The 18,995-nt window shown below is 46.1% G+C and overlaps 1 protein-coding gene across 2 annotated transcripts in view; it reads left to right on the forward strand.

The window, feature by feature from the left end:
* Positions 1-18,995, forward strand: part of hook3 (hook microtubule-tethering protein 3) — a 79,703-nt gene that overhangs the window by 18,256 nt on the left and 42,452 nt on the right. For both annotated transcript variants that reach the window (XM_081367225.1, XM_081367226.1), the window contains exons 9-10: positions 8,835-8,998; positions 16,621-16,761. In XM_081367225.1, the coding sequence (XP_081223351.1) occupies positions 8,835-8,998; positions 16,621-16,761 (305 nt within the window). The remainder of the gene's footprint in view (positions 1-8,834; positions 8,999-16,620; positions 16,762-18,995) is intronic.

Raw genomic sequence — 18,995 nt, forward strand, 5'->3', positions numbered from 1 at the left:
CAGTTTGTAGGTTAGGTCCCGGTCCAGTGTTGGCGCACACACACACACACACACACACACACACACACACACTGCAGTTCGTAGGTTAGGTCCCGGTCCAGTGTTGGCGCGCACACACACACACACACACACACACACACACTGCAGTTCGTAGGTTAGGTCCCGGTCCAGTGTTGGCGCGCACACACACACACACACACACACACACACACACACACACACACACACTGCAGTTCGTAGGTTAGGTCCCGGTCCAGTGTTGGCGCGCACACACACACACACACACACACACACACACACACACACACACACACTGCAGTTCGTAGGTTAGGTCCCGGTCCAGTGTTGGCGCACACACACACACACACACACACACACACACACACACTGCAGTTCGTAGGTTAGGTCCCGGTCCAGTGTTGGCGCACACACACACACACACACACACACACACACACACACTGCAGTTCGTAGGTTAGGTCCCGGTCCAGTGTTGGCGCGCACACACACACACACACACACACACACACACACACTGCAGTTCGTAGGTTAGGTCCCGGTCCAGTGTTGGCGCGCACACACACACACACACACACACACACACACTGCAGTTCGTAGGTTAGGTCCCGGTCCAGTGTTGGCGCGCACACACACACACACACACACACACACACACTGCAGTTCGTAGGTTAGGTCCCGGTCCAGTGTTGGCGCGCACACACACACACACACACACACACACACACACACACACACACACACACACTGCAGTTCGTAGGTTAGGTCCCGGTCCAGTGTTGGCGCGCACACACACACACACACACACACACACACACACACACACTGCAGTTCGTAGGTTAGGTCCCGGTCCAGTGTTGGCGCGCACACACACACACACACACACACACACACACACTGCAGTTCGTAGGTTAGGTCCCGGTCCAGTGTTGGCGCGCACACACACACACACACACACACACACACACACACACACTGCAGTTCGTAGGTTAGGTCCCGGTCCAGTGTTGGCGCACACACACACACACACACACACACACACACACACACTGCAGTTCGTAGGTTAGGTCCCGGTCCAGTGTTGGCGCGCACACACACACACACACACACACACACACACACACTGCAGTTCGTAGGTTAGGTCCCGGTCCAGTGTTGGCGCGCACACACACACACACACACACACACACACACTGCAGTTCGTAGGTTAGGTCCCGGTCCAGTGTTGGCGCGCACACACACACACACACACACACACACACACACACACACACACACACACACTGCAGTTCGTAGGTTAGGTCCCGGTCCAGTGTTGGCGCGCACACACACACACACACACACACACACACACACACACACTGCAGTTCGTAGGTTAGGTCCCGGTCCAGTGTTGGCGCGCACACACACACACACACACACACACACACACACTGCAGTTCGTAGGTTAGGTCCCGGTCCAGTGTTGGCGCGCGCACACACACACACACACACACACACACACACACACACACACACACACTGCAGTTCGTAGGTTAGGTCCCGGTCCAGTGTTGGCGCGCACACACACACACACACACACACACACACACACACACACACACACTGCAGTTTGTAGGTTAGGTCCCGGTCCAGTGTTGGCGCACACACACACACACACACACACACACACACACACACTGCAGTTCGTAGGTTAGGTCCCGGTCCAGTGTTGGCGCGCACACACACACACACACACACACACACACACTGCAGTTCGTAGGTTAGGTCCCGGTCCAGTGTTGGCGCGCACACACACACACACACACACACACACACACACACACACACACACACTGCAGTTCGTAGGTTAGGTCCCGGTCCAGTGTTGGCGCGCACACACACACACACACACTCACACACACACACACACACTGCAGTTCGTAGGTTAGGTCCCGGTCCAGTGTTGGCACACACACACACACACACACACACACACACACACACTGCAGTTCGTAGGTTAGGTCCCGGTCCAGTGTTGGCGCACACACACACACACACACACACTGCAGTTCGTAGGTTAGGTCCCGGTCCAGTGTTGGCGCACACACACACACACACACACTCACACACACACACACACTGCAGTTCGTAGGTTAGGTCCCGGTCCAGTGTTGGCGCACACACACACACACACACACACACACACACACACTGCAGTTCGTAGGTTAGGTCCCGGTCCAGTGTTGGCGCACACACACACACACACACACACACACACACTGCAGTTCGTAGGTTAGGTCCCGGTCCAGTGTTGGCGCACACACACACACACACACTCACACACACACACACACACTGCAGTTCGTAGGTTAGGTCCCGGTCCAGTGTTGGCGCACACACAAACACACACACTCACACACACACACACTGCAGTTCGTAGGTTAGGTCCCGGTCCAGTGTTGGCGCACACACACACACACACACTCACACACACACACACACACACACTGCAGTTCGTAGGTTAGGTCCCGGTCCAGTGTTGGCGCGCACACACACACACACACACACACACACACACTGCAGTTCGTAGGTTAGGTCCCGGTCCAGTGTTGGCGCACACACACACACACACACTCACACACACACACACACACTGCAGTTCGTAGGTTAGGTCCCGGTCCAGTGTTGGCGCACACACACACACACTCACACACACACACACTGCAGTTCGTAGGTTAGGTCCCGGTCCAGTGTTGGCGCACACACACACACACACACTCACACACACACACACTGCAGTTCGTAGGTTAGGTCCCGGTCCAGTGTTGGCGCACACACACACACACTCACACACACACACACTGCAGTTCGTAGGTTAGGTCCCGGCCCAGTGTTGGCGCACACACACACACACACACACACTGCAGTTCGTAGGTTAGGTCCCGGTCCAGTGTTGGCGCACACACACACACACTCACACACACACACACTGCAGTTCGTAGGTTAGGTCCCGGTCCAGTGTTGGCGCACACACACACACACTCACACACACACACACTGCAGTTCGTAGGTTAGGTCCCGGTCCAGTGTTGGCGCGCACACACACACACACACACACACTGCAGTTCGTAGGTTAGGTCCCGGTCCAGTGTTGGCGCGCACACACACACACACACACACACACACACACACACACACACACTGCAGTTCGTAGGTTAGGTCCCGGTCCAGTGTTGGCGCGCACACACACACACACACACACACACACACACACACACACACACACACACACACACACACTGCAGTTCGTAGGTTAGGTCCCGGTCCAGTGTTGGCGCGCACACACACTCACTCACACACACACACACTGCAGTTCGTAGGTTAGGTCCCGGTCCAGTGTTGGCGCGCACACACACACACACACACACACACTGCAGTTCGTAGGTTAGGTCCCGGTCCAGTGTTGGCGCGCACACACACACACACACACACACTGCAGTTCGTAGGTTAGGTCCCGGTCCAGTGTTGGCGCGCACACACACACACACACACACACACACACACACACTGCAGTTCGTAGGTTAGGTCCCGGTCCAGTGTTGGCGCGCACACACACACACACTCACACACACACACACTGCAGTTCGTAGGTTAGGTCCCGGTCCAGTGTTGGCGCGCACACACACACACACACACACACACACACACTGCAGTTCGTAGGTTAGGTCCCGGTCCAGTGTTGGCGCGCGCACACACACACACACACACACACACACACACACACACACACACACACTGCAGTTCGTAGGTTAGGTCCCGGTCCAGTGTTGGCGCGCACACACACACACACACACACACACACACACACACACACACTGCAGTTTGTAGGTTAGGTCCCGGTCCAGTGTTGGCGCACACACACACACACACACACACACACACACACACACACACTGCAGTTCGTAGGTTAGGTCCCGGTCCAGTGTTGGCGCGCACACACACACACACACACACACACACACACTGCAGTTCGTAGGTTAGGTCCCGGTCCAGTGTTGGCGCGCACACACACACACACACACACACACACACACACACACACACACACACTGCAGTTCGTAGGTTAGGTCCCGGTCCAGTGTTGGCGCGCACACACACACACACACACACACACACACACACACACACTGCAGTTCGTAGGTTAGGTCCCGGTCCAGTGTTGGCGCACACACACACACACACACACACACACACACACACACTGCAGTTCGTAGGTTAGGTCCCGGTCCAGTGTTGGCGCGCACACACACACACACACACACACACACACACACACTGCAGTTCGTAGGTTAGGTCCCGGTCCAGTGTTGGCGCGCACACACACACACACACACACACACACACACACACTGCAGTTCGTAGGTTAGGTCCCGGTCCAGTGTTGGCGCGCACACACACACACACACACACACACACACACACACACACACACACACACACACTGCAGTTCGTAGGTTAGGTCCCGGTCCAGTGTTGGCGCGCACACACACACACACACACACACACACACACACACACACTGCAGTTCGTAGGTTAGGTCCCGGTCCAGTGTTGGCGCGCACACACACACACACACACACACACACACACACTGCAGTTCGTAGGTTAGGTCCCGGTCCAGTGTTGGCGCGCACACACACTCACTCACTAGGGGTTGCACTACTGATTTCTGCTAGTCGATTTCTTATCAAAACAATACTCGAGTTACTCGACTACTCGTCGTTTATGCTACTGTATATGAAAAGACATGAAATAGCTAAGTTAGATCTTATCAATAAACATTTATTAATTCATAGCCTAATGCAACAATTACATAAGTAAACTCAAAACTTTATAATTATGACATTTCATTTTTAAATTTTCATGTAACAGTCTAAAGCCAAATAAATAGCCGTTCTTGCCTTTCATTTCAGACGTCTGCTTCTAGGGGCCGTTCACATATCGCGTCTTTTCCGCGCTCAAGGTCGTTATTTCTAATGTAGGCGCGCGCTCATAATGAAAGCAACGGACGTGGTGCGCTAGTTTGTCCAGGCGGGTTTTTCCTTCTCATCTCCAGAAATATATCTAGTAGTAAAGCTAATGCAAGGGCTAGAAATAAATTAATCCTTTGCTGAATGATACTTCTTCGTCGTCATCATGGAGAGCGCAGTTTGGTTGCATAGCAACGACAGACGCCACGGGAGCGCGAGCGCCAGCGCTTGTAGGAGACAGCGGCACGGCCACGCGCGCTTTCCACACGTTTTTAGAAGCAATATGTGAATGGCCTCTTGCAGAGTTGGCCAAATTACAATATTTTTGTCATCCTTGATGAAATTCTTCCACACATCTGACGTGTGGTGTCTGTTGGTGACGTTCGCCATTCTTAATTAATTTTGTTTAATGGACGCTCGAGTAGTCGATTGTTTCCGACAGCGTCGACTACTGGTTGAAGTAGTTGATCTATCGACTACTCGACTAGTCTATGCAAGCCCTATCACACACACACACACTGCAGTTCGTAGGTTAGGTCCCGGTCCAGTGTTAGCGCGCACACACACACACACACACACACACACACACACACACACACTGCACCCGGTCCAGTGTTGGCTCAGCTGATATGTGAGGCTGTCAAATAAAAGTTAAATTTCAAATATTCGTCAAAAAAAACACATTTGAACGCAAAAACGAGTGCATTTGAATCTTTGGTGTGTCAAGAGTTGCGCGAGACATGATGACGTAACTGGTGTGTTTCTGTTAGGGTTAGTGTACAGCGCTGGATTGGGTTGTTATTTTGGAAAATGTTCTTCCTGCTGACGAAACCCTCTCAGTGCAACCACACACTAAACCTGCAGAGCCAAGTGTGTTTCATCAGCTGGAAACACTGTCAACAGAAAGCGCTCAGTGTGTGTGTGTGTGTGTGTGTGAGTGAGAGTGTGTGAGTGTGGGAGTGAGTGTGTGTGAGAGTGTGTGTTTATCAGCTGAAACACTGTCAACAGAGAGCGCTCGGATCGCGAGCGTCTGGTGTTTCTGATGAACAGTGTGTAGATGCAGTAGAAGTGAGTGTCTGAGTGCCAGTTTGATGTTGTGTGTTCATTACGCTGTGTGTTGAAGTGTGTTTTCTCTGACGCACGAACACAGTTTTATGCACTATTGTAACCGAATTTTCCTTGCATGCACATTAAGGAAATTATATTTTATTTAAGAACAATTGTTTTAAAAGTTAGTGCACTTTAAAAAGTGAATGTCATTTCATTTCAATAAAAGAAGCGATGCTTGATTAGGTTTATATTTGCTTATTGCGCTCGCGTGCGCCCTCTTGAGGACACAGGAGACACTGCAGCGCCTTATATCCTCTAACATGAAGTGTTGCCTTTAGAGTTTGAATATAATTCGAATATTCAGCCATTTTGACAATCCTAATACTGATTGTGTGTGTGTGTGTGTGTGTGTGTGTGTGTGTGTGTGTGTGTGTGTGTGTGTGTGTGTGGTAACCTCTCCTCCTCTGCCTTGCTTCCGAAGGCGTACCTCGTCCAAGAGGAGCGAGATAGACTGAGGTTAGAGTGTGTTGATCTAGACGAGAGGGTAAATGTCTCTCTTTTCTTCCGCTCTCGCTGCTGTCTGCTTGATAACATCCCGAGTAGTGTGCAGGGCCTTTAACTCTGTGTGTGTGTGTGTGTGTGTGTGTGTGTGTGTGTGTGTGTGTGTGTGAGTGTGTGTGTGTGTGAGTGAGAGCGTGTGTATGTGTGTGTGTGTGTGCGCGCATTCAGTGCAGTCACCCCATAGGCTGATCCTCAGTCATGTGACACTCGGCACATCCAATCAGCTGCTGACTAGCGCTTCATATCTGTACACATGGATGATAGATCCATCCTGCAGCAAACGACCCAGAGTTCAGTGTGTGTGAGACGCTGAACATGTGACCCACTGCTTCGTGTGTGTCAGACGCCGCATGACGCCTATTTATTGAGTTTAATACATACGTCTGTACGTCTGCTTTAAAAATATAGATCCATTTAGAGAATAATCCTGCTTTAATTTCAGTGAGAACACGCTGTGATAGCAGTGAGTGCTGTAGATCAGTTATTGGCAGAGCTGGGCTGAGGTGTAGTGCAGAGCTAATGAACACACTGCTTGTTTTTTTGTTTTTGTTTTTGTAAAAATCTATATTTTGCTAAATAATTTGAACTCTATAATTGCTTTAAAATTGAAGTTGTGTGTTCCAAATTTGAAGTTATCACAAAACATTTTAAAGTAGCTTCCCCACAGTAGTGCAGTGTCCAGCGTTAGAGCTCTCGATGATGCCATTGATGTCATGATATTGCCAAAGGTTTTGGGACAACTTTAATGACATCCCATTCCTGATCCGTGGGGTTTAATACGGACCCTTTGCTGCTATAACAGCTTCAGCTCTTCTGGGAAGGCTTTCCTCAAGGGTTAGGAGTGTGTGTATGGGAATGTCTGCCCATTCTTCTAGAAGCGCATTAGTGAGGTCCGGCTCTGATGCTGGAGGAGAAGCTCTGGCTCTCAGTCGCCGCTCACGGTCACCGTTCTTTCTAGCGGTCGACCGATATTGGTTCTCAGATGGCCGATGCCGATATCTTCGAGAGCAGGATGGCCGATATAAAGACGATATGTTTATTATATACTTTATATTTATTTTAATCAATATTTTTTTTTCTTTAAAATAAACATGCTTATCTTTAGATGGCAACTTCTTGAATCTGCAATCCTATTACAGTATTTTTCACAAATAAAGTAATTGTTTAAAAATATATGAATTTGTGAACAAAAAGTAAGTAAACACTGTAACAGGGCTCTCAGTAATCTGGTAATATTGTGCACTTTTCAAATAAAGACTAGTTAACGCTAATATTACACACAGCGCACAGTGAAACCGATGTGAACATGACACACTGGATATAGCACAGCATATTTTAAGATGAAGGATTTAAAGTGTTTCGATGGCGTCTCCTGAAGCTGATCTTCTGTTCACACTCACTCACTCCGCACGGACCGTATCAAACACACACTTCAGAGATATCACAGCTGGACTCCATTAAATCTGCAAGGTTTGTGAAATTAAATGTTTATTAGATATTCAGAGATTTGTTTAAATGACGTAGATGCGCATTTGCTGAATGTTGACCTGATTGTTTGCCTTTTCTGTAACAAATAATATAAAAGCAACACTTCACTTTTTCACATACCATTTACTTTCTTTGTTTACCAGTTCTGTCTAACAAAGTATTAGATATGACTGACAGAGATCGTAAACTAATGAAGACGGAGGATGTGAGTGAGCGCTGTGTGATCAGACCGTTCTCTTCTCAGGCGCTGGTGTTCTCAGCGCCGCCCGGCAAAATAAAAGTCCCGCTTCCCGCATCGCCCAATCAGGGAAACTTATGGGCCGATGCCGATGTTTTAAAAGTGCCAAATATCGGCCGATATATCGGTCGACCACTAGTTCTTTCACAGATGTGTGTAGAAGCGTCTGCATGCCTAGTGCTTGATTTATACACCTGTGGCCATGGAAGTGAGTGGAACTCCTGGATTCAGTGATTTGGAGGCGTGTCCCAATACTTTTGGCAATATAGTGAATGTTATGAGGAAAAAGGCAATAAACTGCGTCACATCGACAGTCACGTAGTTATTGACTCAAGGCCAGTGTTCAGTAATAAAGGTAGAAGATGCTCCACACTATCCTGTGTTTAACTGTGTGTGTGTGTGTGTGTGTGTGTGTGTGTGTGTGTGTGTGTGTGTGTGTGTGTGTGTGTGCGTGTGTGTGTGTGCAGGTGGCGGCGCTGCAGGAGGAGAAGAGCAGTCTGCTGGCTGAGAACCAGGTGCTGATGGAGCGGCTCAACCAGTCGGACTCCATCGAGGATCTGAACAGCCCGGCGGGTCGCAGACACCTTCAGCTTCAGACTCAGATGGAGCAGCTGCAGGAGGAGACCTTCAGGTGAGAACACACACACACACACACACACTCCAGTAGCTTATACAGGGTTTCTGCGAGCCTTAAAAAGGTCTTAAAAAGTCTTAATTTGCACTTCCACAAATTAAGGTCTTAAAGGTGACATGTCATGAACATCTGACTTTCCCCGTGTGTCAGTGCTGTAATCGGGTCCAGTGCTTCTGAAACCCTGAAAACATGAAAAGTGAAACCCAGTAACTGTGTTCTGGTGAGCCTTTCTCTGCAAGCATGTCAAAAAAAAGCCGATCAGATTTCGCTCTCCTTCTGACGTATGAAGAGGATCTTATTATAATATCACCGGCCCTTAATCTGCACGTTTACACACACCAGCCGACATTTGGTTCCACACGCGCCAACAGAGACCAGTTCTAACGCAATGATGAAGATCCAGCAGAGCCTGAAGCTGTTCTGTGGTTGAGCACAGACGAGCACTGAACACTATTGACCAGAACATGTCACCGCTGTCTTATAAACACCTCAGGAACTGTGGACACTTGTGGAGAAGTTCAACATGATGATGAGATCCATCCATCCATCTTCTTCCGCTTATCCGGGGCCGGGTCGCGGCGGCAGCAGTCTAAGCAGAGATGCCCAGACTTCCCTCCCCTAGACACTTCCTCCAGCTCTTCCATAAAAATTATGAACAGAACCGGTGACAAAGGGCAGCCCTGCTGGACTCCAACATGCACCGGGAACAAGTCTGACTTACTGCCGGCAATGCGAACCAAGCTCCTGCTCCGGTCGTACAGGGACCAGACAGCCCTTAGCAAAGGACCCCATACTCCCAGAGCACCCCCCACAGGACGCTGTGAGGGACACAGTCAAATGCCTTCTCTAAATCCACAAAGCACATGTGGACTGGTTGGACAAACTCCCATGAACCCTCCAGCACCCTGGAGAGGGTATAGAGCTGGTCCAGTGTTCCACGGCCGGGACGAAAACCGCACTGTTCCCCCTGGATCCGAGGTCCTATTATCGGCCGTGTTCTCCTCTCCAGTACCCTGGCATAGACCCAGGGAGGCTGAGGAGTGTGATCCCCCTGTAGTTGGAGCACACCCTCCGGTCCCCCTTCTTTGATGATGAGATGATCAGTGTAACTCCACAGCAACTACAGAAATGTCTCCACTAACATTCAGAAGCTCTTCCTGAGTCTCTCCGTAAGGCTGCACTCGCTACTGGTTATTCTGGGATTCTGGATGAGGGAGATTGGCCTGTTCTGTTATTGCCGGAGTTTCTGAAGCTCGTGTAAAGACTCCGCCCTCTTCTGAACGGAGGCGGAGCAAAAGCTCATTTACATTTAACCCTCTGGGCTTCTTCGCCCGAAAACGGGCGAAAACTTAACGTTTCGAATTGTTTAATTTTTTTGCTTCATCGGATGGGGGTGAAACTTGGTGACTTTTGTTTTATTACCTATATGAACACACAAAAAAATCAAGGAGATGATTCTGATATGTTAAAGGGTCGTAAAAAAAAAAGTCACACTTAGCTTCCTCCCGCCCGAAAACGGGCGACATAGGAAATGAATGGGAAATACGAAAAAATAGGAAAACTCAGAGAAACTTTTGGTGGTACAAGCTACAGATCAGCCACTGTGCTGAAAAAAAGTGTACAGCAATGAAGGGGTGACACTCTAGAACATCAAGAGTGCAAATAAGACACCCCCCCCCCCCACACACACACACCTACACACAAAAACACACACACACAGAGAAATATAAATTACATTACATTTGGACATTGTCCTGCCAAGAAACAGCGGATAAAAGACAATATATATATATAATTTTTATTATGATTTTGCATATCTTTCTTATTTGTCATGGAATAACTCAGGAAGGAAATAAGGTAGGAGGAAATAAGTCCCCCTACATGTTAGCTGCATCGGGATAAAAAAATAATAATTTTTGGATAAAGGAATCAAAAGTTACAGCATTTGGAAAAGAGATAGCATTTTTGTACAGTCTTTGATAACCCCTCATGGGCATCTACCCCCTCATCTTGTCATAAAAGCAATAGATTGTGTTAATTTTGGGCTCATTTTAATTGTAATAATATGCTGTAAAAATTTAAGTGCCATTTTCAATTATCTGAGAATGTTTCATGAGCTGTATGATGTTTTTGACACATTGCAGTACATTATTTTATAGATTATGAAAAAAAGAAATTCTATTTATCAGCAAATAACTCAGCAATACTTAAGAGTTTTTCAAAGTGGATACATTCACTGTAAAGTTCAGACTCTAAGCTTTCAAATGACATCAACTTTTAATCGCATCCAAAATAAAAGTTTGTGTTTACATAATATATGTGTGTGTACTGTGTATAATTATTTTATATATATAAATACACACACATGCATGTAAATATTTAAGAAATATTTGCATACATATACTGTATATATTTATATATAATTTATATTATATATAAATATAATTTTTTTATATAAAAATTACACATTTTTCTTAAATATCTACAAGCATGTGTGTGTATTTATATATACAAATTTAATTATACACAGTACACACACATATATTATTTAAACACAAACTTTTATTTTGGATGCGATTAATCGCGATTAATCTTTTGACAGCCCTAAGTTAAATATTATTCTAATGTAAATCAATGCTGAACTTCCTGTTTCGAATGCGCATGCGTCGCGTCTGAGCGCGTTGTTGTCTTTGGAGCTCCATCGATTGATTTATAATTCTTGATTTCTCTTTAAACTCACTTACAACGAACATTTTCTACTTTTCCTCACCTCATAGTTATAACGCGGATTGTTGAGCAGACGCGTCTCAAGCCTTGTGATCCAACGCTGGATACTCTTATAGGTTACGTCCGTGGATCACGGCTGAACGCGTCTTCTCCGCACTCATTTAAGTTACAAACAAACATTTTTCACCTATCGTGCGTCTACTCTACACCCGTACCACTGAAAAGACGGATTATATCCAAGACTTAAGCCATAAATTAGTATTAATATTGATAGCACCACTGGTAGCGTCGTTGCTAACTTAACTTACTGTCCATCTGTTAAAATGGCGAATATATCAAATGTAAGTAGTCTACCTTTTGGTGCAGGTGAGGACACATTTGAGCTGCACGCGGTGCAGTCTGAGCTGGAAGCTGTTGAGAAACAGATCCACGACCTTTTAGTAAGAAAAGCCGAGCTGATAGACCGGCGTTTGGCTCTCGAAACATCGCGCGCCGAGGCACACAAATCAGAGATTAATGTTACTAACCCGCTGACTCCGATCTCGTCTACTCCGTGCGTTCCTCAACATCGGTCCCGAACGTCGAGGTCGCGATCAGCCATGGTCTCGTTCACTCCGGCTCCAACATGCCATCACGAAGCCTGGATTTTTCCGCAGCGGAAGTCGCGAGTCAGGTCTAGACCAAGAAAACTCTCTCCGACCCTCCCGGTTTTCGAGATATCCACACAAAACCGCTTCTCCCCTCTTCGCGAAACAGAACGCGATGCTGTGATCATCGGCGATTCCATCGTTCGACACGTACACGTTACGTTAAATAAAAGTAAGGTGCATAGTCACTGCTTTCCTGGTGCTCGTGTTTCCGAAGTCGCTGCTCACGTTCCCGAGATTCTGAACGAGCGCGTCGGAACCGTTGTCCTGCACGCGGGAGGGGCCGACATCAGACTGCGCCAGACGGAAGTTTTGAAGAAAGACTTCAGGAATCTGATCGATACGGTACGCAGCACATCGCCTGATATAACGATTATTGTGTCAGGACCGCTTCCCACGTACCGACTAGGTCATGAAAAGTTTAGTAGATTATTTGCGCTTAATGAATGGTTAATGTCATGGTGCAATGAGCAGAAACTTCTCTTTGTAAATAATTGGAATCTGTTTTGGGAGCGTCCTAGGCTTTACCGTGCTGATGGCTTACACCCAAACAGATTCGGATCGGATCTTCTGTCAGATAACATCTCCAAAATGTTAAATACCTTTTGACTAGTAAACAAAAGTCCAAATCATAGTCTCTGCTGCACCAATTTAACTGATATAAATAGTGTAGAACATTGCATAGAAACTGTGTCTATTCCTCGTTTAGTGAGATCAAATCATAAATCTACTGCAGGATCTAGAAAAAATCTAATTGTTATTAAACCAGAAAATGTTGCTATTGGTAATCAAAAACAATTTTTAAAGCTAGGTCTTTTAAACATTAGATCACTCACACCTAAGGCAGTTATTGTAAATGAAATAGTCACAGATAATAGCTTCGATGTACTTTGCCTTACTGAAACCTGGCTTAAACCAAATGATTATTTTGGTTTAAATGAGTCTACTCCATCAGGATACTCCTATAAGCACGAGCCCCGTCTGAATGGTCGTGGCGGCGGTGTTGCAACAATCTATAGAGATTTTCTCAATGTTACTCAGAAAACGGGTTATAAGTTTATTTCATTTGAAGTACTTGTACTAAATGTTACGCTCTTAGATGTTCGAAAAACATCCCTATTATCTCTAGCCTTGGCTACCGTATATAGACCGCCTGGGCCTTACGCTGATTTCCTAAAAGAGTTTGCAGATTTTCTCTCAGACCTATTAGTTAACTTCGATAAAGCATTAATTGTTGGAGACTTTAATATCCATGTAGATAATCAAAATGATGCGTTAGGGGCTGCGTTTACTGATTTATTAAACTCCTTTGGGGTCAAGCAAAACATTACCGGACCGACTCATCGATTTAATCATACACTCGATTTAATTATATCACATGGAACCGATCCAACCGATATAGATATCATTCCACAAAGTGACGATGTCACTGACCATTACATGGTAACTTGCATATTACGTACTCCTGTAATATATCATGCTGCGCCGCGTTATCGATTAGGCAGAACAATCCTTCCATCCACCATAGATAATTTTTCAAACAGCTTATCGGATCTGTCTCAGCTGCTCAGTGAACCCAAACAAACAGATGAACTTGAGGAATTAACTAGCACTATGAGCACCATTCTCTCTGGATCATTGGATATTGTTGCGCCCATTAGATTAAAAAAGGTCAGAGAGAAAAGTAAAGCACCATGGTACAACAGTACTACGCGTGTTCTAAAGAGAGAAACCCGTAATTTAGAGCGTAAATGGAAACAAACCAACTTAGAGGTCTTTAGAATCGCATGGAAAGACAGTATGTCACGTTATAAAAAGGCCCTAAAAGCGGCCAGGGCTGAGCATCTACGCAAACTAATAGAAAACAACCATAACAATCCTAAGTTCTTATTTAACACCGTGGCGAGACTAACAAATAAACAGATGTCTCCTGAACAAAGTATTCCATTACAGTTTAGTAGTAATGATTTCATGAAGTTCTTCACTGAGAAAATAGAAAACATCAGAACCACAATTGTAAACGTTCAATCCTCAATCGCGCCTTATAATTCAGCCTCAATTATCACGCCGCAAGAACAATTACAGTGCTTTTCAACTATAGAACAAAAAGAGTTAAATGAATTTATCATTTCCTCTAAAACAACAACATGTTTATTAGATCCCATACCAACTAAACTATTGAAAGAAGTGTTACCTGTAGTGGAAGAGCCTCTCCTCAATATTATTAACTCGTCTTTATCTTTAGGTCATGTTCCAAGAACATTTAAATTGGCAGTTATAAAACCTCTCATTAAGAAACCACAATTAGATCCGAATAATCTAGTAAATTATAGACCCATTTCAAATCTACCTTTTATGTCTAAAATACTAGAAAAAGTTGTGTCCGCTCAACTGGGCTCTTTCTTACAAGAAAATGACACCTATGAAAAGTTTCAGTCTGGATTCAGGCCGCATCATAGCACTGAAACTGCGCTCGTTAAAATCACAAATGATTTACTTTTAGCTTCTGACCAAGGCTGTATCTCAATATTAGTTTTACTTGATCTTAGTGCTGCGTTCGATACTATAGATCATACAATACTCTTAGATCGACTACAAAATTATACTGGTGTTCAAGGACAAGCATTAAGCTGGTTTAGATCGTATTTATCTGACCGCTACCATTTTGTTTATTTAAATGGAGAAAAATCTATCATAACTCCAGTAAACTATGGAGTGCCGCAGGGATCTGTGTTAGGCCCTCTATTATTCTCAATATATATGCTGCCACTTGGAAATATTATAAGGAAACATGGAATTAGTTTCCATTGTTATGCTGATGACACTCAAATCTATATTTCATCACGGCCAGATGAAAACGCTAAATTATCCAAATTGACAGAGTGTGTTAAAGATATAAAAGATTGGATGACGCATAATTTTCTTTTATTAAATCCAGACAAGACAGAGGTACTACTTATCGGTTCAAAAAACCACCCACAAAACCTCTCACAATACAACTTTAACATAGTAGGATGTCCTGTTACTTCATCCTCTACAGTAAAAGACCTGGGTGTTATATTAGACTGCAACCTGTCTTTTGAAAATCATATTTCATATGTTACAAGAACAGCCTTTTTCCACCTTAGAAACATTGCTAAGCTACGTAATATGCTATCTGTTTCTGATGCAGAAAAGTTAGTTCATGCATTCATGACCTCGAGACTAGATTACTGTAATGCGTTATTAGCCGGTTGTCCTGCATCCTTAATAAACAAGCTACAGTTAGTCCAAAATGCCGCCGCTAGAGTTCTAACTAGATCAAGAAAATATGATCATATAACACCGATTTTATCATCCCTACATTGGTTACCTATAAAGTCCCGTATTAATTACAAGGTATTGCTACTGACTTATAAAGCCCTAAACGGCTTAGCTCCAGTCTATTTAACCGATCTTCTATCGCCCTATAATCCATCGCGCTCTTTAAGGTCACTAAATTCGAGGCTTTTGGTCATACCTAGGATATCCAGATCCACCAAAGGAGGGAGAGCATTTTCACATTTAGCACCAAAACTCTGGAATAGTCTTCCGGATACTGTTCGTTGCTCAGACTCGCTCTCCCAGTTTAAAACTAGATTAAAGACGCATCTCTTCAGCCAGGCATTCATATAATACTTTTAATCCTACAGTTAAATCCGACCTCTAGTTCATAAACGCCAGAGGAGAACTGGCCCCCGACTGAGCCCGGGTTCTCCCAAGGTTTTTTTTTCTCCATTAGGTCACCTGATGGAGTTTTTCGGTTCCTTGCCACTGTTGCCTTTGGCTTGCTCAGTTGGGGATATTTGGGGATATTTAATTGAATTAATCAATCAACGATATTATTGATCAGCATTACCGAACGTAGACGTTCCACTAGAAACAAACATTGATGTATTGTTCTAATTTATTACTGTGAAGCTGCTTTGATACAACCTGTGTTGTGAAAAGCGCTATATAAATAAACTTGACTTGACTTGACTTGACTTAAATCAGCTGTTCTCTATGTGAATATATAGTAAAGTGTAATTTATTCCTGTGATCAAAGCTGAATGTTCAGCATCATTACTCCAGTCTTCAGTGTCACATGATCCTTCAGAAATCACTCTAATATGATGATTTGATGATCAAGAAACATTTATGATTATTATCAGTGTTATGATTATTTCTGTGGAAACTGTATTTCATTTTATTGTGTGTGTGTGTGTGTGTGTGTGTGTGTGTCAGACTGGAGGCGGCTAAGGACGATTACCGCATCCGCTGTGAGGAGCTGGAGAAGGAGCTGCTGGAGGTCAGAGGTCAGAACGAGGAGTTGACCTCTCTGGCTGAGGAGGCGCAGTCGCTCAAGGACGAAATGGACGTGCTGAGGTGAGACACACACCTACGCCGATACACACACCTGACACACACCTGAGGTGAGACACACACCTACGCTGATACACACACCTGACACACACCTGAGGTGAGACACACACCTACGCTGATACACACACCTGAGGTCAGACACACACCTGACACACACGTTGAGGTCAGACACACACCTGACACACACGTTGAGGTCAGACACACACCTGACACTCACCTGAGCTGATACACACACCTGACACACACCTGACACTCACCTGAGCTGATACACACACCTGAGGTCAGACACACACCTGACACTCACCTGACACACACGTTGAGGTCAGACACACACCTGAAACACACCTACGCTGATACACACACCTGAGGTCAGACACACACCTGACACTCACCTGACACACACGTTGAGGTGAGACATACACCTGAGCTGATACACACACCTGAGCTGATACACACACCTGAGCTGATACACACACCTGTTACACACCTGAGCTGATACACACACCTGAGCTGATACACACACCTGTCACACACCTGAGCTGATACACACACCTGAGCTGATGCACACACCTGACACACACGTGAGCTGATACACACACCTGACACACACCTGAGCTGATACACACACCTGAGCTGATACACACACCTGTCACACACCTGAGCTGATGCACACACCTGACACACACGTGAGCTGATACACACACCTGACACACACCTGAGCTGATACACACACCTGAGCTGATACACATACCTGTCACACACCTGAGCTGATACACACACCTGAGCTGATACACATACCTGTCACACACCTGAGCTGATACACACACCTGAGCTGATACACATACCTGTCACACACCTGAGCTGATACACACACCTGAGCTGATGCACACACCTGACACACACCTGAGCTGATACACACACCTGAGCTGATACACACACCTGAGCTGATACACATACCTGTCACACACCTGAGCTGATACACACACCTGAGCTGATGCACACACCTGACACACACCTGAGCTGATACACACACCTGAGCTGATACACACACCTGAGCTGATACACATACCTGTCACACACCTGAGCTGATACACACACCTGAGCTGATGCACACACCTGTCACACACCTGAGCTGATACACACACCTGAGCTGATACACATACCTGTCACACACCTGAGCTGATACACACACCTGAGCTGATGCACACACCTGTCACACACCTGAGCTGATACACACACCTGAGCTGATACACATACCTGTCACACACCTGAGCTGATACACACACCTGAGCTGATACACATACCTGTCACACACCTGAGCTGATACACACACCTGAGCTGATGCACACACCTGACACACACCTGAGCTGATACACACACCTGTCACACACCTGAGGTGAGACACACACCTGAGCTGATGCACACACCTGACACACACCTGAGGTGATACACACACCTGACACACACCTGAGCTGATACACACACCTGAGCTGATACACATACCTGTCACACACCTGAGCTGATACACACACCTGTCACACACCTGAGGTGAGACACACACCTGAGGTGAGACACACACCTGAGCTGATGCACACACCTGACACACACGTGAGGTAAGACACACACCTGAGCTGATACACACAACTGACACACACCTTGAGGTCAGACACACACCTGAGGTCAGACACACACCTGAGGTGAGACACACACCTGACACTCACCTGAGCTGATACACACACCTGACACACACGTTGAGGTCAGACACACACCTGAGGTGAGACACACACCTGACACTCACCTGAGCTGATACACACACCTGACACACACGTTGAGGTCAGACACACACCTGAGCTGATACACACACCTGACACACACCTGAAGTGAGACGCACATGAGCTGAGACACACCTGGGGTGAGACACACACCTAAAACACACACCTGGGGTCGACCAACCAGCAACCTTCCCGTCTCTCTCTCTCTCTCTCTGAATCTAACGCTGAAGTGACTGAAAGTGCAATTCACAATTCACTATCTGGCCACTAGAGGCCGGCTGCAGAAGAGACTCAATCCCATAGACCTCCATGTTAAAATGACCAACTTTACAGCAGAAAAAAACATGTTTACAGCCTGGTACAAAAAGTGTTTTCGGTCTATATAGGTCATTTTGTTCTTCATGACGACTGTGAGGGGGTGAATTTTTTTTATAACTCATCCGTTTAAAAAATATTAAGCCGTTA

The sequence above is a fragment of the Scardinius erythrophthalmus genome (genome assembly GCF_964197995.2).
Source record: "Scardinius erythrophthalmus genome assembly, chromosome: 5".
Classification (NCBI taxonomy): domain Eukaryota; kingdom Metazoa; phylum Chordata; class Actinopteri; order Cypriniformes; family Leuciscidae; genus Scardinius; species Scardinius erythrophthalmus.